Below are 22,994 nucleotides of genomic sequence, written 5' to 3'. Positions count from 1 at the left end.
TACAGTAAAAGACAATTCTTTTCTTTTAATTCAAACCTCTCACGAAAATAATAAAGCAGCAGGAAAAATGGGTTTAGTTTCATTAAAAAATAATAGACATCTCTGTAACAAGGTGTGGCTTTTACATTAACCTTCAATTCTACTGTAATACAAATACATGCCTTCATAAGATACTGTACATACTTTACCTGGAGGGGGTCATAACATAAAGCAGAATATACAAAAAATTTATTTAGTCAATACTGTAATTACATAAATACTGTGGTAAAGTTCCTATTTTTAGGCCTCCACCAATCATGGATGCAGTGTACTGCACATAACTTTATATATAATATATATACTGTATTTATATATATTTATATACATTCTCTCACTTCCTAGCCTCTATCAGAGCTCTCATATTTTTGCATCAATAAATAAACCAAATAAAACAAAAACTCAGAAATCTTTATTCAAAATCTCAGCAAATCAACTGCACTATTGTGTTGTGTAATAATTTAAAACTTGTCTTTAGCTGGACATGTGCCACTAAACCCACTTCATGCATGATGGCAACTGGCAAAATCACAGCCAAGTTGAGCTATCACCATCCGCGATTAGAACTCGCATTACCTATAATGTTTCCTTCTTGATTCACTTCTGCATTCACTACAGTTTGCAAACATGGGCCAAAACACACTTTAAATTAATCCAGCAAAAATGACTGGCTAATAAAGAAGAATATGTGCAGTACTCAGCCAGAAGCCACTTTTTTTTTACCTACTTGGAAATGTAGAGGTCCATGTTAAACTTTTCCCTCAGGGGGCCGCAATACAATATAATCGCTGATTCTCTTAAGCAACACTGACCAAAAATACACAATGTAACGTCTTTGTGCTGTTAAGTGAAAAAGTCACCGTAGATTTTCAGCGAATTTAAAAGTCAGGAATTTTCAAATCACCTCATAGTCCTAACTAATGCAAGTTGAACATATGGTCCCATCCACATTTAACTGTCCAGACTTCAACACAATGTAACTATCTATAATCCATATGTTCACCCTTAAACTCTCATTCTTTCACTCAAAAATCTTCTTTGCTAATCATTCAAAGGCAACTTAAAGATTTAGTGAATGAGCAGGTTAGTCTTCCCTCATTTGAGGCAGTCCAATCATGGGCTTCCTAAAGAAACTTCGGACTTGTCACTCCCATTCGGTCGTTCCGGGGGGTTTAGACGTCAGATCATACATAATGCGGCTGATTCCAGGCACTGCATGTATTTCTGCAACTATCTTATTAACCAACTGAAATGGAATACATACCAATTAAAATGTATTTAATAGAGGAACACCTTAATAAATTATATTCACCATATATTCACAGCAGATTGTAAAACTAACACAATTATCATGACTAATAATCCAGGATACTTTATGACAACAGAAGTGAATGACTCTTCTATTTAATAACTGTGTAAATACAACAGACACACAACATATATAATTGGAACTAATGCTAACTAACATAAGATCCATCTTATGGAGCTACAGTTCATCTTGCATTGTATGAAAATTATTCAAAATCCTTGGCTGCAACCCATAAGCCCAAATTAATACAATAATTTTTGCCTTTCATTTTTCATTTTATTCCCTTCCCTCACTGGGGTACTTTCCATTGGAGCCATAGGGATTGCAGCATCCTGTTTTTCCAATTTGGGTTGTAGCTCAGCTACAATAATCATAATCTGTTCCCTTTGGTGTCTTCCAATGTAGCTATCCAGCTATAAATTAACCTCATTAAAGAAAAATTCCCCAGAGCAAACCTCACATGTCTCCACAAAGAAAATTTAACAAGTTTGTACAATTTGAATAAAATTGACAACAATTTATCAGTAATTTTATCTTGCTAAAGCAAATAGTGTTTATGTATTTCATATTTTTCCTAATTTACCAGCATTCAAAATAATGATATTTTACATAAAAACTTATGGCTTTCTTTAAAGGTAAATATTGAAAAATATATACTGATTGGATTGGATTTAATGCTTTGAATCATATTCCCCCCGTGGAGCCAGGGAGGGCCAACTAGGGTGCAACAGGAAAGGGAGAGCTGCAGCTGTACTAAGAGCAGGAGTTATAAGAGGTTGGAAAGCAAGATAGAAAGAAGGAAAAGGGAACAATGAGATGAAAGTAAAAATACAATTTACAGTACTTTATTCACTTATAGCTCCATCCTAATGACTGTTTTTAATCTCAATGTCAAACAACAGATCATGAGTATAATAAGTATACTGCTTTTCTTATAAATAATAAGCATACAAAAATTATCTTTAAAACAATTCATATAAGTATCTTAATGAAGCACGTGTTCCTTCATTATGAAAAATCTAAAACCAAACCTTGCCATGATGAATATATATTTATTTTCCTAAGACCCTGATATATGTAGATTAAATTCATCAATATTGTTATAGAGCCTGTGAGAAAAGTTTATTTTTACTTATCAAAAGTTGATGTAAAGATGAAACATTGTAATTTGTAATTCAAAGATGACGTATTCTAGAACAAAATTTACTGGTAGATTCTCAAAAATACTTTGAAGCCGCCTGACGTGTGTATTGTGTGTAGTTTAGCCCTGAATTTTCAAGAAAACATCTGTGGTTCATATAAGAAAAAAATGTGGGGCGTGGGGGCATTCAGAAGAGACATGATTCTTCCAACGTTGCGTGCATTTGTAGAGACATTTTGTGATACTCATTGTGACCCAGCATTTACATTTCAATTAAAACGCTGCTGAAATTTAAAAGATAAGGAAGTCTTGGAAGATCAAACATCATCAGAAGCCATGTTCCTGATTAACATCTTTTAGATTCGAAACTGCATTCTGAAATTCTGATGATGACCTTCATTAGTTCTGGATCCTGTCTTCATCTGAATCTCAAATTATAGACGACGAATCTCTGTAAATCACTTCAAATAAGTTTGCTTATAGGTAGTAAGTTGGCCAGGGCACCAGCCACCCCTAGAGATACTACCGCTAGAGAGTTATGGGGTCCTTTGACTGGCCAGACAGTACTACATTGGATCCTTCTCTCTGGTTACGGTTCACTTTCCCTTTGCCTACACATACACCAAATATTCTGGCCTATTCTTTACTTATTTTCCTTTGTCCTCATACACCTGATAAACTGATGTTACCAAACAATTCTTCTTCACCCATGGGTTTACTGCACTGTAATTGTTCAGTGGCCACTTTCCTCTTGGTAAGGATAGTGCCATAGCCTCTGTACCATGGTCTTCCACTGTCTTGGGTTAGAGTTCTTTTGCTTGACGGTACACTCGGGTACACTATTCTATCTAATTTCTCTTCCTCTTGTTTTGTTAAAGTTTTTGTAGTTTATGTAGGAATTGTTTATTGTAATATTGTTACTGTTCTTAAAATACTTAAATTTTCCTTGTTTCCAAAAGTATTACTTAGATCAGGAAATACTGTGGCGGGATGTTACAAAAAACAACCCACACACCCTTGATCACTCTAACAGACAATTGTCTCCTCAACACAAACTTTCCCCTTACATTATCATGCAGCTGGACTCTTGCACAGGGAGGATATTGAAATAAAGACAAAACATAACCTTAAAACTATATTGGCAAAAAAAAAAAAAAAAAAAAAAAAAAAAAAAAAAAAAAAAAAAAAAAAAAAAAAAAAAAAATTAAGCCAAATTTAATCCTCCATATCCCACCCACCCCCCCTCCTTTGCCAAATCCTTCACACAACTTACCTGATTTTTTTCCATTACCCAATTGCAGTCGGGAACAGGATCTCTGCTTCAAGTAACTGGGCCTTCATATACTCTCTCATTCACTAATTCCACATCGCTATCATTCATTGTTCTATCCTGATTCCCATCTATACTCCTATCACCTAATATATCATGCACTATCCCATCTATCTTACTATCATCTGGCCCTAAAATCTCACTTATTTCTGTTAAAAATTAATCCATCACATCAAAACCATTTCCTATTTTAACAAAAGAATCATTCATGCTAATCATTCTCCTATCTCTCATTCTCGCGTTCGCCATTCTTTCTTTTACATCTAACGAAAAACCACACACACTTTAGTTATCATTCATACTCAGCCACGTTTCTATTTCATCTGTATTAACACATTTATCTTCCATACTCACCTGTACATTTACATCCTTGTCCTGCTTATTTTACTTCCACCAATACCTACAAATTTTTCCTGTTTTAACCTCACTAAAAAATTTCAAACGCTTCTTTTTCCTATATTCAATTAACACTCCCAATTGCCTATTTTCTAGCCCCAACTTCTCATGCATACTAGGTTCATTCTTACTCATTTCCAACCAATTATTCATCCCAATCTCACGAACATCGATCCTATTCGCTCCACACACCAGGAGAATTCACCCAGCTCAACCCTCTGACTACCTAGTTTCCCAAACTTCCTAGCTGATTTAATCCCTTCTTCCTACAAACCCTAGCTATATGCCCATCTACATCACATCCAGTACATTTAGCACGCTGCTCCTCGTAAAATGACCATCCTTACCACAATTGCTGCAAATCACATTGCTATATACCCAGTCATACCACACCTATAACACTTGACCATTTTCTCTTTCTTACACTCACTAATACGATGGCCTGTCTCACCACACCAGAAACACGCTCCTAATGCCCATCTACACTCATTCTTATGTCCTACCTTCCCGCACCTATAACACTTCTCTTCATGGACACAACTACCTGACCTACCTTGCTGTGCACTAGAACTCCTATCTCTCCAAATCCGATTTCCCTGTCTAAACCCTTCATTTGTCCTTACAGGTATTCCCACATTACTCGCCCTAACACTTCTATCTACTATACTATCAGCTACCCTCATCGGTCCTCTCATAACAGCAAAAAACTACAAATTTTGGCACATTTTCCTCCGTTCCAGTTCTCACATTCACAGATTTACTTTCTTTCATACACCTATCCAACTCGTAATCCTCAACTATCTCTAAAATATTATCCAATATTAATCTCTTTCTCGTCCACCTCATTTTCTCCTTCCATTTCAAATTATTAAACTCCGACACATTCTCTGGTAAGGAACACAAAAACTTCATTATTTCTTTATTCTCATTTATGCCTTCATCCCCATACAGCATCTTGCTAACGTTTCCAACCTACAAACATACATAGATATCGCTTCTCCTACATTCATCCGTGCCTCATCAAAATCTCTTACGCTTATACCTAACACTCCCTTTCATATGTTTTACCTGTTCAATTATTATCTTTTTCACACTTTCATACTCAACATCCCCTATACACATTATCCCACCATACATTGTCAGCAAATATCCTGTTAAATATTCTCCTTATTCCCTAACCCGAACTCTCTTAATATCATCATATTTAGCCTGACAGAACCTTTCATACTCTCTAAAAATATCATACACATCCCTACTGCTGTGTTCATTAAACCTTTCACACCCAGGTACCTCTCATAAACAGTGTTTTACAAACTTCCTCAACTTCATTCTCACTACTATCTTCACTGCCTAATCCCTCGTTTCCTTCTCCCTCATTTGAATATAATGTATCTAATTCAACACTTAAATTCTTATCCTTAACTATTCCCTTCTTACCCTTTTTCTTACTTACCACTTTCACCCATTCATGATCATCCTCACTCTCATCCTGACTTAAAATTTTCTTTTCATTCTTTACACAACTTTTAACTTTCTTCTCATTCTTCCTCTTACCTTTCTGTTCAAACTTACTATGCCTCATCCCTTTACTTCACTATCACTTTCTTCCCAATTATCCCTTACCTTAGCCTTCTCTTCCGCTATCAACCCTTTACCTAAAGCAGAAGTCGCCACTACGACTGCATCTTAACCTTCACCCAAGAATGTTTTCTCATTCCCATTACTTGCCCCATCATAGCTTCCATTCGTTTCTCCATTTGTTCCTCATTCTCTTGCATCCTTATCTCAAAACCTTCTTCCACCCTTTCTACAGTTCCCTTAAGCGCTCTCAGTTCTTTTTGCTTCTTCTTATTCTCACAACTTAACCTCTTATTCTTGTGCAACAATGTCTCCTCACGTTCCTTACTTGGCCCAATTCCTCCCTTAATACCTTTAATTGCTCTTCCATTTTCATCAACCTTAAATCTAATTTCTAATCCTTTTTTGCCCTCCGTTCAACAGTCCAGCTACCAATACCACCACAGCAGTCCCTGCTCAGACACCAAAGTAATGTGGCGGGATGTCACAAAAAACAACCCCCACACCCTTGATCACTCCTCAAAACAAACTTTCCCCTTATGTTTATCTTACAGCTGGACTCTTGCACAGGAAGGATATTGAAATAAAGACAAAAGATAACCTTGAAATTATCTTTCTTACAAACTAAAACAAATAACAGCACTTATACCAACAGTCTTTATCAAAACAAACAATCATTACACCAACTAACAAACTAACTCTCTCTCTCTCTCTCTCTCTCTCTCTCTCTCTCACTCTCTGGAGACTGGTAATGATGACCAGATAAAGGGTTTCCAAACATATAGATCAGACAGAACAAATAGGAATCAAGGGGGAACTGCAATATATGGAGGGGGAACTGCAATATATGGAAGAGACATAAATCAAGGAAAAGTCTGTGAAAAATACAGCAACACAATGTGAATTGATTGCGGTAGAATTTGAATTTGAAAAACTAGTAAATATTGTAGTTTACAGACCCCCAAATACTAAGGAGTTTGACATAATAATAGAAAAAAATAGATGATATATGTAAAAACCATAAAGACTGGAATATACTCCTATCCGGAGATTTTAACTTTCCTCTCGTGGATTGGAGAGAACGGATAGAAGAAAGTGGTTGTATATATACATATAAAAAAGACACTAATAGTAGCGCAGAAGATAAGAGGTAATTTGAAAAGCTTCAAGATATGCTATTAGAACATAATATGCAACAAATAAACCACATTCCAACAAGAAAGGAAAATGTCCTAGATCTAGTATTTGTGAATAAGGTGAATTATGTTAAACAAATAATAGCGTATAACACGGGAATTTCAGATCACAATGTCATAGAATTAATAGTCCATTCCAAAGCAAGTAATCGCAGAGATAATCAAAGCACAAAACGTTGGGAAGGATATGGAAAATATAATTTTTATAAAAATATAAAATGGTCAGAAATAAATGAGGAACTGAACAAAGAATGGAAAAATGTATTCGTAAGTGATAATATACAGGTAAATAAGGACATACTGTACAAAATACTGGAGAAAATTGTTGAAAAATATGTACCGAAAAAAAAACAATAAACAACAGACATGCATACCAAGAGACAGAAGGATCGTATTTCAGAAAATTAGAAAGTGGAAGAAAAATCTTGCAAAAGAAAAAAATGTGTGGAAAATGATGGAAATAAAAAGTAAGATAGAAAATGCAGAGCAAAAGATTATACAATCGAAAGAAAATGAAAAAAGGGACTTAGAAGAAAGGACACTTCAAAATATCAAAAAAACCTCAAAGTACTTTACTCCTATGCAAAAAAGATGAATAAAGGGAGATTAGAAATAGGTCCTCTAAGAATTGAAGGACGGTTAACGAATAAAAAAAGGAAATATGCAACATATTAGCAGAAAAACATAAGAGTGAGTTCACGCCAAGAATTGCGAATGAGAAAAATGAAACAGAAATAAGAGAAGAAAATGTTGAATATCTAACGGATATAGATATTAATGAAGCAGATATTGTCAAGGCTATAAGCGAAATTAAAAATGGATCGGCAGCCGGACCAGCGATTTTGTTAAAAAAACTGCACACACTATCTATCGCGAAGCTGCTTGCAATACTGCTAAGACAAAGTATAGATATGAGCGAGATATATGTTAAACATAAATTAGCTTATATAACCCCTATTTTCAAAAGTGTATCAAGACTAGAGGCAAGCAATTATAGACCAGTTAGTCTAACATCACATATGAAAGTGTATGAGAGGGTAATAAAAAGAAAATAATGAATCATTTGGTCAAAAATAATTTGTTTAATATAGGTCAACACGGTTTTGTGCCCGAAAAAAGTACACAAACCCAACTGATAGCACACTATGAAAACATATACAAAATTATGGTAAATGAAAAAGACACAGATGTGATCTATCTAGATTTTGCAAAAGCCTTTGACAAGGTAGACCATAATATATTAGAGAAAAAAATGAAGCATAATATTGTGGGAAAGATAGGAAAATGGGTAAAAGAATTCCTGCAAAACAGAAAACAGATAGAGGTTGCAAATGACGAGAAATCAGATGAAGATCAGGCAATATCTGGCATGCCACAAAGTACGGTATTAGCTGCACTGCTGTTTGTTATTATGATCTTAGACATAGACTGTGATGTTAAAAACTCTGTAGCGAGAAGTTTTGCCGATGACACAAGAATAAGTAGAGAAATTACTTGTGAAGAAGATAGGAACTCACTACAAAGAGATCTAAACAAAATATATGAATGGGCGGAGATAAATAGGATGGTATTTAACTCCGATAAATTTGAATCAATAAATTATGGAAAGAGAGAAGGAATGGTATATGCATACAAGGGACCTAATAACGAGACAATCACAAACAAGGAAGCAATTAAAGACCTTGGTGTAATGTTAAATAGGATTATGTTATGCAATGACCAAATAGCAACACTGTTGGCTAAATGTAAAGCAAGAATGGGAATGTTATTCAGACACTTTAAAACAAGAAAAGCTGAACACATGATTATGCTTTACAAAACCTATGTACGTAGTACACTCGAGTACTGCAATGTGATATGGTACCCACAATACCAAAAAGGATATTGCACAAATAGTGTGTGTACAAAGGTCCTATACTGCTAGAATAGAAGAAGTTAAGGACCTTGACTATTGGGAAAGACTGCAATTTTTAAAACTATACAGTCTAGAAAGGAGAAGAGAATGCTACATGATAATACAAGCATGGAAGCAAATAGAAGGAATTACTGAAAATATCATGGAGCTAAAAATATCAGAAAGAGCAAGCCGAGGTAGATTAATAGTGCCCAAAACTATACCAGGAAAACTAAGGAAGGCGCACAGGACATTAATCCACTACGCACCAGCATCGATAATGCAGCGACTATTTAATGCGCTGCCAGCTCATCTAAGATACACATCAGGAGCGAGCGTAAATGTGTTTATGAAAAAGCTTGATAAATACCTAAGATGCATCCCAGACCATCCAAGACTGGAAGATGCAAAATACACCGTAAGATGCATTAGCAACTCTCTGGTGGATATAGGAGGTGCCTCACACTGAGGGACCTGGGGGAACCCAAACATAGAATAAGGTAAGGATTTGTCAACCCCCCCAACCAAAAAAAAGAAATAAAGCAAAAATTAATCCTCCACAATACCAGGTAAGGACTAGTTATAGTCCAGTAATCTAAATACCTTTATTAAACAGTCTGGAGCCAGTATTTTAAATTGTATCTTTAGATGGCTTATTAAAAGTAACCTAGACCAGGTCAGTAAATTTTAACCATGGTAAATTGCTTTTGATTAAATTTGTCCTATCTCTTTCCTTCACTGGTATCCCACCTCCAGTAGTGTAGTGTGGACCTGGAAGTCAGCAATATGAACATCAGGGAAGTTAATAGAAATAAACTGAATTGTAATGATAAAGTTCCTCATTTCTATTTGCATCTAATCTTCATATAGATGCCAACCCTTCCAGCCATTGCCTAGTAGTTTGAAGATAACAGGAATAATTTTGACTTAGAAACTAAATAAACAAAAAGACAGGCACATCAGTTACCATAACACTAGAATGCTTATTGAAGGGAAAGAGGGGAAAATTTGTAAAATTTCAAAATCTTATAGGTAATGATTGATAAAACAGCTTCTGGAGAAGCAAAATGTACATTAGGGTAAGTTCACAGAAATAAGAGAAGAAAAGAAATTGGAGTAAACAAATTCAGAAGAAATCAGATGGAAACTTAATGAGGTTGAAACCATGTTTGTCATTATTTTTTTGTGCTGTGCAAAGAAATGGTACTTGATGATAAAAACACCTAGAGGTAATAATGACCGATACATCTTAAGAATTTGAAATAAATCCTAATTCTTGAAATAAAATTATATAAATATTCAACTCGAGTTCATCTGCCAATCAGCATCTGTTTGAAAAGCTCAACTATATGTGTTTGTAAAGATACACAAGTACTGTACAGTATTTGTTATTGTATACATGGGTTTCCCCGTCAGCCGCCACCATTTTGGTTACTCGTTCACCTGACTTTACCATTATTACTAATAAGCTACAACCCTATTTGTAAAAGTAGGTTGCTATAAGCCCAAGGGCTCTAACAAGGAGAGTGAACCCAAGGGCTTTAACAAGCACATTGTGGAAATGAGTATACCCTCAAGCAATAGAATTCTAAGGCAAGGCAGTGGAAGACCTTGGTATATTCTATGGAATAAAGAACAGGAGTTTGATTCTGGAGTGTCCTCCTAGAAGAAGTGCTTACAATAGCTAACGTCTCTCTTCTACCCTTACCAAGTGGTAAGTAGCCACCAAACAATTAGTGTACAGTACGGTCCCGAATTATGCGTGTTCGAACTATGCGATTCCCCATTTATGTGGTCGCTAGCTTTCAAAAATGAATTTTCTGTATCTGCGAAGTGAAGCACTACAAAAGGTATGAAATCTATTGTCTTTTTTAAGTATATTGGTAGCGCTAAATAATGTGCTTGATAATAAATGTTACAAAACGATATTTACCTTACATTTTATTAACAATTTCATAATAAATATGTTATTTTCCTTAGTAAAATAAATTTTTGAATATACTTGCCCGATGATCATGTAGCTGTCAACTCTGTTGCCCGACAGAAATCTAAGGTCGGGATACGCCAGCGATCGCTATACAGGTGGGGGTGTACACAACAGCGCCATCTGTGAGCAGGTACTCAAGTACTTCTTATCAACAAGAACTCAATTTTCTCCTCGGTCCACTGGTTCTCTATGGGGAGGAAGGGAGGGTCCTTAAATTCATGATCATCGGGTAAGTATATTCAAAAATTTATTTTACTAAGGAAAATAACATTTTTCAATATTAATCTTACCCGATGATCATTTAGCTGATTCACACCCAGGGTGGTGGGTGGAGACCAGCATACATGTTAACATTAGAAGCTAAGTATCCCGTATTTCATTTTAGCAGTTATTCAAAATAACAAACATAAAATAAATAAGTACCTGGTAAGGAAGTCGACTTGAACCATTACTCTGCCTTTTTAAGTACGTCTTCCTTACTGAGCCTGAGCGACTCCTAGGAGCTGAAGTATGAAGGGTTGCAACCCATACTAAAGGTCCTCATCAAAACCTCTAATCTAGGCGCTTCTCAAGAAATGATTTTGACCACCCGCCAAATCAAGTAGGATGCGAAAGGCTTCTTAGCCTTCCGGACAACCCAAAAATATTTCAAGAGAAAGATTAAAAAGGTTCTGGAATTAGGGAATTGTAGTGGTGGAGCCCCCACCACTACTGCACTCGTTGCTACGAATGGTCCCAGAGTGTAGCAGTTCTCGTAAAGAGACTGGACATTCTTAAGATAAAAGACGCGAACACTGATTTGCTTTTCCAATAGGTTGCGTCGAATATATTTTGCAGAGATCTATTTTGGTTAAAGGTCACGGAAGTTGTGACAGTTCTAACTTCGTGTGTCCTTACCTTCAGCCAAGCTTGGTCTTCCTCATTCAGAGGGGAATGAGCTTCTCGTATTAACAGTCTGATAAAAATAGGATAAAGAATTCTCTGACATAGGCAAAGATGAATTCTTAACTGAACACCATAAAGCTTCAGACGGGCCTCGTAAAGGTTTTAAAATAGAACTTAAGAGCTCTTACAGGACATAATACTCTTTCTAGTTCATTTCCAACCATACGATAAGTTTGGAATATCGAACGATATTGGTCAAGGCCGAGAAGGCAGCTCGTGTTTGGCTAGAAAACCAAGATGTAGAACATGTAGCCGTTTCGGATGAGAATCCGATGTTCTTGCTGAAGGCATGAATCTCACTGACTCTTTTAGCTGTGGTTAAGCATATCAGGAAAAGAGTCTTAAAGGTGAGATCTTTCAGGGAGGCTGATTGAAGTGGTTCGAACCTGTCTAACATAAGGAATCTTAGAGCCACGTCTAAATTCCAACCAGGTGTAACCAAACGACGCTCCTTCGTGGTCTCAAAAGACTTAATGAGGTCCTGTAGATCTTTATTGTTGGAAAGATCTAAGCCTCTGTGACGGAAGACTGATGCCAACATGCTTCTGTAACCCTTGATAGTGGGAGTTGAAAGAGATCGCTCTTTCCTCAGATTTAAGAGGAAGTCAGCTATTTGAGTTACAGAGGTACTGGTCGAGGATACGGATACTGACTTGCACCAGTTTCGGAAGATTTCCCACTTCGATTGGTAGACTCTAAGGGTGGATGTTCTCCTTGCTCTAGCAATCGCTCTGGTTGCCTCCTTCGAAAAACCTCTAGTTCTCGAGAGTCTTTCGATACTCTGAAGGCAGTGAGACGAAGAGCGTGGAGGCCTTGGAGTACCTTCTTACGCGTGGCAGACGTAGCAGGTCCACCCTTAGGGGAAGAGTTCTGGGAACGTCTACTAGCCATCGAAGTACCTCGGTAAGTTATTCTCTCGCGGGCCAGAGGGAAGCAACTAGTGTCAACTTTGTCCCTTCGTGAGAGGCGAACTTCTGCAGTACCTTGTTGACAATCTAGAACGGAGGGAATGCATATAGATCTAGATGAGACCAATCTAGTATAAAGGCATCTAAAAGAACTACTGCTGGGTACGGGATAGGTGAGCAAAGTATTGAGAGCCTCTTGGACATCGAGGTTGCGAAGAGATCTATGGTTGGCTGGCCCCAGGTGACCCAAAGTCTCTTGCATACATCCTTGTGGAGGGTTCAATATGGAGGAATTATTGTCCCTTCCTACTGAGACAATCTGCTAAGACATTCAAGTTGCCTTGGAAGAAACTTGTTACTAGTGAAAAGTCTAGACCTGTTGAACAGGAGAGGAGGTCACTTGCGAACTCGTACCATGTCAGAGAGTAGGTCCCTCCTTGCTAGGAGATGTACATCAAAGCAGGGAGTTGTCCGTGTTCACCTCCACTACTTTGCCTTGAAGGAGAGACCTGAAGCTTTTCCAGGTCAGACGTACTGCCAGAAGCTTCTTGCAGTTGAAATGCATTGTCCTTTGACTCGAGTTCCATAATCCCGAGCATTCCCTACCGCCGAAGGTCGCACCCCAGCCTACGTCCGATGCGTCTGAGAAGAGAACGTGGTTGGGAGTCTGAACAGTCAGGGGAAAACCCTATTAAAGGTTGATAAAGTCCTTTCATCAAGTCAGACCAGACTTATCTTCCGGAAACCGGGATCGAGACCGCTTCTAGCGTCTTGTCCTTTTCCAGTGAAGAGCTAGATGAAACCGAAGAAGACGGAGGTGTAGTCTTCCAAGTGACACCAATTGAACCACGGATGACAGTGTCCTAACCAGACTCATCCACAGCCTGACAGGGCCGTGTTCCTTCTTCAGCATCTTCTGGATGGATAGCAGGGCTGGGGGTTGATCGTCTTGTTCAGCCATGTCCTCATCAGAGGGTTCCTCATCCGAAACTGATGAGGAAACGGCAACGGAGTGGGCAACGTCTGACTCGCTGAATCCGGTCGTACTGGTGGATGCGTGACGGAGCCGGACACAAGATCATGGTACTGCTGCACAGTCTGTGAATTGTCAACCATGGGGAAGCGAGGAAGTACAGCGACAACCCGAAACTGTCTAGACTGTCTGGGTTGTGCAGACAACCCCTTATCGGGTTGCTGAGGTTGCCGCACTGCGTCACAACAAGTCACCTCTGCTGGTTGTTGAACGTCTTCCCAGTGACACACTGAACGTCCACAACCACCTCCGAGAGTCGCTTAACGTCAACGTGCGACTGGCAACCCACACTGGGTCGCACCGGTGGAGGAACCATCTCAACTGGCGGACGTGAGTAGGATACCTCAGCGTCAACAGGGCGTACAACCAACCGGTAGGAAGGTTGTTGGCAAGAAGGTTCTTCTCCGTAAAAAATCCTCTATCAAGGACTAAGCTTGGACTGCATGTCTTGCAACAAAGCCCAAGGTCTATGGGAGCAGGTGTGGCAACAGACGGGGTTAGCGACTGAAGCGGAACCATTTACCCTCCCTGGAAGCATGTTATGCTTTAATTAAAGTCCATAGGAGGCTAAGCAGCTTAAGGCTCCTCTCCAAATGACAGAGTCCTCAAGGGAATATCAGAAGGAGGGAGAACAGCACTTTCTCATCTACAGGAACCATGTCCGAGAAAAGCTAGGTTATCTCAGTGAGGGTTTCACTGGTGCATAAGCAGCAGACCAGAAGGCAACATTATGAAACTGCTTGACAGTCTGTGAACTGTCAAAAACTGAACTGTCAACCCCAACAGGTGCGTGAGGACATACAGCACTGGTGTATTAGTAGCACACCAGAAGGCAACGTCATGTAACTGTTTGACAGTCTGTGAGTTGGCAACAACCAAAGCTGTGTGGGGAAGCCTCAACTCCTGACTGACTAGTTTGCTGTGGGCGAGTGGCGGTAACCACAGTGTGCTGCGGAGGCTGACACACCGTGTCAAAACACGGCAGCTTGTGGTAGCTCACGCACGGCAACGGAGTGCTCCGTGTGTCTGTGGGAGTCAGCATGCGTCTGGCAGGGAGACTGCGCATGGGTGGAGGAGCTCTCACAACAAGAGTGTGGGAGCAGGCAGCCATGCCGGGCGCACAACCGTGGCAGGCTGTAGGCCAACGGGTGCATCGTCAACCTTCTCCGCAGTCGGAGTGTGGGAGCTGGCAACAACAAAAGCGGAGTGCTGGTGCGTGGGAGGGACTGCCGTGGGTTGCGGAGCATGCCGCATTGCGGCAAAACACGGCAGCTTGACAGCACCTCCCCACTGCTGATGCGGTAGCTCACGCATGTCAACGGAGGGTGCAGCATGAACATGCGTCTGGCAGGGTCGACTGCGCATCGGTGGTGGAGCTCTCACAGGTGGAGTGTGGGAGCAGGCAGCCGCAGTATCTGCTGAGCGCACAACCGTGGCAGGTTGTAGGTTAACAGGTGCAGTGTCAACCTTCTCAGCACGATACTCCTGCATGAAGGAAGCAAGCTGAGACTGCATATCTGCAGCATGGACCACTAGGGTCTATAAAAGACGGCAACAAACGGAGCTACTGTCCGTTGTGACTGAGGGTCTAAAACAGCTGGTGCGGCAACAGACGGAGTTACTGCCTGTTGCGGTACCACCTTGCCTCTCTCGGAAGGTGTGCAGTCGTCGGATGACTGCATCGAGTCCGAACTGACCCAGTGGCTACACCTAGGCCGTTGGACTTGCGCGGAAGGGACCGACTTGCATTTAAAAAGCTGCAAGATTTGGTCCATGGTTTCTGCGAGAAACCTCTTCCGCAGACGAGGAATAAATGGGCTCTCTCGTCTTTGTGTGGGTGGGGTGATCATGTCGGCAACGTGTGTAGATACACCCGAAACCACGGAGGGAAACGTCTGTCCGTCGATCAAGGCCTGTGGAACCCATAAGTCCTTCGACATTACTTCTCCCCTGGGCTTGGGAGCTTGTAATAGGTATCGGACTAGGTGAACAACTGGCACGAACAGACGAACCCTCGAATGCAACACTGTAACACTTTGCGCATATCACTTTATCACTTTTGATTTTCTGTTTGCACTTATTTCACTGAAATCGAAACTTTAACTGATTTCCACCTGAAACACGCAATCCTATCCTTCATTAAAAGGTAGTAATTGCGAAAACAGTTAACAATGCAACAGAAAAACATAATTAAAGATAAAGAATTCAGTGGCTGGAAAAGAGACTAAACACTTAGATCAAAAAAACTACGTTTAAAATCTCTCACCGCATAAAGCCTGGGAACAAGAATAAAACTCTAGAAACGTTTTACCTTCTTCCCCTACAGCGACAAGGGAGAAGAGTAAAAAACGAGAACAACGTTACCCGCTTGAACGAAACGTTTATTCTCCTCTCTCTCCCTCCGTCTCTATCCTTCTCTCTCTTCTCTCTTGACTTAGAACCAAAGAGAAGAGCCCAATATATATCGTTAAAACATATTATTGCTAAAGGGAAAAACTGAAATGTTTCCCAAATAAAAAGTTCCTTTATTTAGAATTTAAACCATTTAAGCTAAGAAAGAATGAACGAAACGCTAGAATCGGTTTACTCTTACTGCAACGTGAAACCGTGAAATACTCTCTCTCTATCGTAACGATAGAGCGCAAGTTGAACGTTCTGAACGTCAACAACTGCGGAGACAAAACTAAACGATAGTTCATCTTTGAAAAAAGTACGAGACTATCAAAGAAATTCTTTCAAAAACATAAAATTAAAAAAGGTATAAATTCTTAAAAGGTAAAAACGATATGACGGGTTCAAAGTTAATTAACTTCGGTTCCAAGTAAGGACCGCCTACTATTAGGAAAGGTCGCATATAAACAAACATAAAAATTAATTTTTATAAGTTTATAATAAATGGAAAGTTAATCGAAGAGGCCTTAAAGGCGGAGAGATATAAAATAAATAGATCTATAACTTGTTAAGCAAAATTACCAAAAACCTAAACACACTTCCGTCTAAGGGAAGGGTCGGCCATTTAAAAGTGAAAGAGAGTCCATACTCTCTTCGAGTCCATACTCTCTTCGGCACCATAATTAAATCTATCCAAAACGAGATCAAGTTTTGAAATGAAGATAAAACCCCTGCATAGCGAAAGCTCAAAACTGGAATAGTGTACTTCACCAAATCAATGTGAAAACAAATCCAGTTAGGGACGGCGTATTTAGTAGGTCTTGCCTGTGGCACGACAGAGGAAAAATTGAGTTCTTGTTGACAAGAAGTACTTGAGTACCTGCTCACAGATGGCGCTGTTGTGTACACCCCCACCTGTATAGCGATCGCTGGCATATCCCGACCTTAGATTTCTGTCGGGCAACAGAGTTGACAGCTACATGATCATCGGGTAAGATTAATATTGAAAAAGCCTATTTATGGAAAAATTCCATATCAACAACGAATTCAACTGTAACTATGCTAGTCCAGCTGACAAAATATAACAGAATTGTGGTTACGTTCTTGGCAATCTTCATCATTCTCTAACCTTATGATAATTTTAATGGTAGTGTTAATGAAGAATGGCTGCAGAGTAATAGTGTAGAGAAGTATGATAAATATAGAAACAAAAATGTGGAAGTAAAGTGCAAGGTAAGTGAGGCAAAGAGGGCAGCTGACCTGAGGTGGGGTCAGGGATTGGGTCGTTCATATGAAGAGAATAAGAAGTTTTGGAAAGAAGTGAAGAGAGTAAGGAAGGCTGGCTCAAGAATTGAAGAGACAATGAAAGATGGAAATGGAAGGTTGTTAAAAGGAGAGGAGGCAAGGAAAAGATGGGCGGAATATTTTGAAAGTTTACTGAATGTTGAGGATAATAGGGAGGCAGATATAATTGTTGTTGCAGGTGATGAGGTGCCGGTGATGGGAGATGAGAATGAGAGAGAGAGATTACAAGAGGAAGTGAGGAGAGCACTAGATGAAACTAGAGTAGGAAAAGCATCTGGTATGGATGGTGTGAGAGCTGAGAGGTTGAAGGAAGGGGGTGTGACTGTACTTGAATGGTTGGTGAGATTGTTTAACCCTTTTACCCCCAAAGGACGTACTGGTACGTTTCACAAAAGCCATCCTTTTACCCCCATGGACGTACCGGTACGTCCATGCAAAAAAATGCTATAAAAATTAATTTTTTCATATTTTTGATAATTTTTCAAGAAAATTCAGGCCTTTTTCAAGAGAATGAGACCAACCTGACCTCTCTATGACAAAAATTAAGGCTGTTAGAGCAATTTAAAGAAAATATTCTGCAAAATGTGCTGGGGATAAAATAACCCCTTGGGGGTTAAGGGTTGGAAATTTCCAAAGAGCCTGGGGGTAAAAGGGTTAATATGTGTTTTGTGTTGTCAATGGTACCAGTGGATTGGGTTTGTGCATGTATTGTACCACTAAATAAGGGTAAAGGAGATGTGCATGAGTGTTGTAATTCAAGGGGTATTAGTTTGTTGAGTTTGGTTGGAAAAGTGTATGGTAGAGTACTGATTTATAGGATTAAGAAAAAAACAGAGAATGCAATTTTAGAAGTACAGAGTGGTTTTAGAAGAGGTAGGGGTTGTATGAATCAGATTTTTACAGTTGGGCAGATATGCGAGAAATATTTAGCAAAAGGTAAGGAGGTGTATGCTGCGTTATGGATCTAGAGAAAGCGTATGATAGAGTTGATAGGGAAGCAATGTGGAATGTGATGAGGTTATATGGAGTTGTAGGAAGGTTGTTGCAAGCAGTGAAAAGTTTCTACAAAGGTAGTAAAGCATGTGTTAGGATAGAAAATGAAGTGAGCGATTGGTTTCCGGTGAGAGTGGAGCTGAGACAGGGATGTGTGATGTCACCGTGGTTGTTTAATTTGTATGTTGATGGAGTGGTGAGAGAGGTGAATGCTCGAGTGCTTGGACAAGGATTGAAACTGGTAGACGAGAATGATCATGAATGGGAGGTAAATCAGTTGTTGTTTGCGGATGATACTGTACTGGTTGCAGACGCGCAAGAGAAGCTTGGCCGATTAGTGACAGAATTTGGAAGGGTGTGTGAGAGAAGGAAGTCGAGAGTTAATGTGGGTAAGAGTAAGGTTATGAGATGTACGAGAAGGGAAGGTGGTGCGAGGTTGAATGTCATGTTGAATGGAGAGTTACTTGAGGAGGTGGATCAGTTTAAGTACTTGGGGTCTGTTGTTGCAGCAAATGGTGGAGTGGAACCAGATGTATGTCAGAGAGTGAATGAAGGATGCAAAGTGTTGGAGGCAGTTAAGGAAGTACAGTGATACCTCGGTACTCGACCATAATCCGTTCGAGATCCGTGTTCGACCTCCGATTTGTTCGAGTACCGAATTTTTTTTCCCCATAAGAAATAATGGTATATATTCTATTCCGTTCCCAAGCACTCGAACAGGCCCAAAATATTAATAAAACGTGTACCTAAACAACAATAATTATCTAAATGTGTATGAAATTGGTCAGAAAATCCTATAAAACAATTTTAAACCATTTACTGTACTAAAATAAAACAATTTTAAACCATTTTCTGTACTGTAGTGAACATACCTTTGAGCAGCGGTTCGATGGCATACAGGGATGGAAGGGGGAGGTTACTGCTTGGAAGGAGAGTCCCCTTCCATGATGTGGCGGGGTAGTTCTCCTTCAGGAGTTGTTTCTCTCTCCAATGAAAGGGTGGGCAGATCTATTTCAGGGGTTTCTTCTCTTCTTTGTCTCTTCTTTGGAGGAGAAACAGGCTTTGATGTAGCAGCTTTCTTTTCTTTTGTGAAAAACTGGTCTATTGTTAATTGTTTCTTCCTCCTCTGCAGTATTCTTCGAAAATGATACATGACACTATCATTAAACATATGCACTGCCCGGTTTGCTACTGCAATTTCTGGGTGGTATTTTTCAGCAAAAGCCTGCACATCTGCCCACTTGGAACAAATTTCATTGATGAGAGAACTTGGAACATCCTCCCTTACCTCATCCTCTTCTGAAGATTCCTGCTCCACAATCAGATCCTGCTGCTGTTGTTGTTGCAGGTGCAACAATTCCTCCACAGTCAACTCGGTAGAATGGCTTTCTACAAGCTCATCAATATCATCCTTGTCGACCTCAAGCCCCAAACTCCTGCCCATGACAACAATTTCCTCAACGACATCAGTGTCATCAGAAATTACAGGGGTAGCAGTGCTTGGACCCGCCTCTGGTTGGAAACCTTCAAACTCCCTCTCTGTGACACATGATGGCCACAGCTTACGCCAGGCAGAGTTCAATGTCCTATAGGTCACACCTCGCCAAGCTTGGTCAATCATGTTAACAGAGTTGAGGATGCTGAAGTGTTCCTTCCAGAATTCCTTTAGGGTCAACTTCGTGTCACTGGTCACTTCAAAACACTTTCTGAAAAGGGCCTTGGTATAGAGTTTTTTGAAGTTTGAAATGACCTGTTGGTCCATGGGCTGGAGTATGGGAGTAGTATTGGGGGGCAAGAATTTGATTTTGATAAAGCTGTATTCTTCTTTCAAGTCATCCTCGAGACCTGGAGGATGTGCAGGAGCATTGTCCATAACCAGAAGACATTTCATTGGCAAGCTCTTTTCAATGAGGTAAGCCTTAACCTGGGGGGCAAACACTTCGTTTATCCACTCAGTAAAGAATTGTCTTGTGACCCAAGATTTAGTGTTCGAGCGCCACATAACTGGTAGTGCACTTTTACAAATATTATTTCGTTTGAACACCCGGGGGTTGTCCGAGTGGTACACTAACAAGGGTTTGATCTTGCAATCGCCACTTGCATTTGCACACAGCAACAATGTTAGCCTATCTTTCATTGGCTTGTGACCTGGCATCTTCGTCTCGTCCTTGGTAATGTACGTATTGGCTGGCATTTTCTTCCAAAATAACCCAGTCTCATCACAATTAAAGACTTGTTATGCGATCAAATTTTGTTCATTTATGTACCGATCGAATTCCCCCACGTATTTATCGGCTGCAATTTGATCCGAACTAGCTGCCTCCCCATGCCTAGTAACACGATGAATACCTGTTCTATTACGAAACTTTTCAAACCAACCCCTGCTCGCTTTAAATGTAAATGAATCACTTTCACTGGTACTCGGACTTTTCTTCACTAATTCTTCATAGATATGCAACGCTTTTTCACAAATGAACGCTTCACTAACACTTTCCCCGGCCAACTGTTTTTCTTTAATAAATATTAAAAGCAACTTTTCCATCTCCTCAATCACTTGTGGCCTTTGCTTAGTTACCGCCGTAACTCCCGTTGCAACATTCGCCTTCTTAATCATTTCTTTATGCTTTAAAAACGTAGAAATGGTCGACTTCGCCATTCCGTATTCTACCGCTAAATCGGACACTCGTACACCATTCTCATATTTCGCTATAATTTCCTTCTTCAACTCGATCGTTGTTCGCACTGTTTTCCTCTTCTCCTTCCCCTTAACACTCATTACTTTCTTGGGACTCATTATGAAAGCTAAAAAAGCAATTAAAAGCACTGAAAATCACTAAATCACAACGAATGCTGATCGCGCGTTGTCTGAGTGACGCTCTCGAGAGAACTGATGCTTCCCGAACAAGCGAGAGTGGCCGAGATGGCGCGATCATCACAAAGCCCATGCGGTCGTCACGTGTTCGGCTGGTCGAGTACCGAATTTTTGGTCGAGCACCGCAGCAAAAATTTCTCGAAAATTTTGGTCGAACTCCGAATTGTTCGAGTATAGAGTCGTTCGACTACCGAGGTATCACTGTAGTGAAAAATAGAATGTAGAGAGAGTTCAGTATGAGGAAGTGATTGTACCAACTGTGATGTATGGATCGGAGTTGTGGGGAATGAAAGTGACGGAGAGACAGAAATTGAATGTTTGAGATGAAGTGTCTAAGGAGTATGGCTGGTGTATCTCGAGTAGAAGAGTTAGGAACGAAGAGGTGAGGGTGAGAACGGGTGTAAGAAATGAGTTAGCAGCTACAGTGGATAAGAATGTGCTGTCTGCTAAAGGAGGTGATGAATGTAAGAGTTAATGGGAGAAGTACAAGAGGAAGGCCAAGGTTTGGGTAGATGGATGGAGTGAAGAAAGCTCTGGGTGATAGGAGGATAGATGTGAGAGAGGTAAGAGGGCGTGCTAGAAATAGGAATAAATGGAGAGTGATTGTGACGCAGTTTCGGTAGGCCCTGCTGCTTCCTCCGGTGCCTTAGATGACCACGGAGGTAGCAGCAGTAGGGGATTCAGCGTTATGAAGCTTCATCTGTGGTGGATAAAGGGGGAGGGTGGGCTGTGGCACCCTAGTGGTACCAGCTGAACTCAGTTGGGTCCCTTGTCAGGCTGGGAGGAACGTAGAAAGGAGACGTCCCCGTTTTAGTTTCATTTGTTTGATGTCTGCTACCCCCCAAAAAATGTGGGAAAATGCCTTGGTGTATGTTAATGATGGTAAAGTATTATTTTTGTTTAGTACAGTGTATATAAAGCTTTATTTTTCCCTGTGGGTGTTCAAGATTTCACACGTAGGCTGAGTTCGTTTATCGGTAGTGAATAGCGTAAATTTCAGTAATAAGTCGGCAATATAGATTTGCTTTACAAAGATTTGTTTTGTATAGTACACGGTATAATTATAAAAACCATTTTATGCCGGAAAACCTCAAATCAATCAATCAATCAATCAATCTATCTCTCTCTCTCTCTCTAGACTACCTTTTGCTACCTCTCATTTCTTACCTCTCTTAACGAATGAAATCTTTGTTGCTTCACAAAGTTTGTTTTATTAAAAATCAATCATGATTAAAATTTTCCTTATTTTCTCCAATCTTGCACCATCTGTCACATCGAACGTTATAGCTGTAACCTAAACCGGCCTAGTGGTTTCTTTTCTTTCTATTTTTTCTGGGGGGGGAGATCGTACCATAATTGAGGGGGGACTTATAACTGAAGTTAGGAAAAGTATTTTGGATAAGGAATGGATAGTTCCTTTGTAGCCGTTTAGAATTATCGTAAATTATCATACTGTCATTAGTGGCAGTTTTCTATTGTTAAATAAATGCAAACAAAAATGGTTTTCCTATTTTGCTAAATCTGTAGGAATTTATATGGATATTTGAAATATTTGTAATATAAAACTTACAAAAAGCTCTTAATATCATTAGTTATCACCTTAATAATTTGTTTTAATGTGTTCATTTGTTCATTATGATCAACGATGATGGAACTTTCAGTACACAAAAGGAAGGTTTT

The 22,994-nt window shown here is 39.7% G+C and overlaps 1 protein-coding gene across 5 annotated transcripts in view; it reads right to left on the bottom strand.

Annotated features, from left to right (window-relative positions):
* Positions 1-213: 213 nt before the first annotated feature.
* bur (GMP synthase burgundy) overlaps positions 214-22,994 on the bottom strand; it is a 266,584-nt gene continuing 243,803 nt past the window's right edge. For all 5 annotated transcript variants that reach the window (XM_068378694.1, XM_068378693.1, XM_068378692.1 and 2 more), the window contains one exon: positions 214-1,282. In XM_068378694.1, coding sequence (XP_068234795.1) covers positions 1,181-1,282 — 102 coding nt within the window. In that variant the 3' untranslated portion in view covers positions 214-1,180. The remainder of the gene's footprint in view (positions 1,283-22,994) is intronic.

This window comes from Palaemon carinicauda, chromosome 8 (genome assembly GCF_036898095.1).
Source record: "Palaemon carinicauda isolate YSFRI2023 chromosome 8, ASM3689809v2, whole genome shotgun sequence".
In the NCBI taxonomy this organism is placed as follows: domain Eukaryota; kingdom Metazoa; phylum Arthropoda; class Malacostraca; order Decapoda; family Palaemonidae; genus Palaemon; species Palaemon carinicauda.
This window is presented reverse-complemented; position numbering and strand designations above follow the sequence as displayed.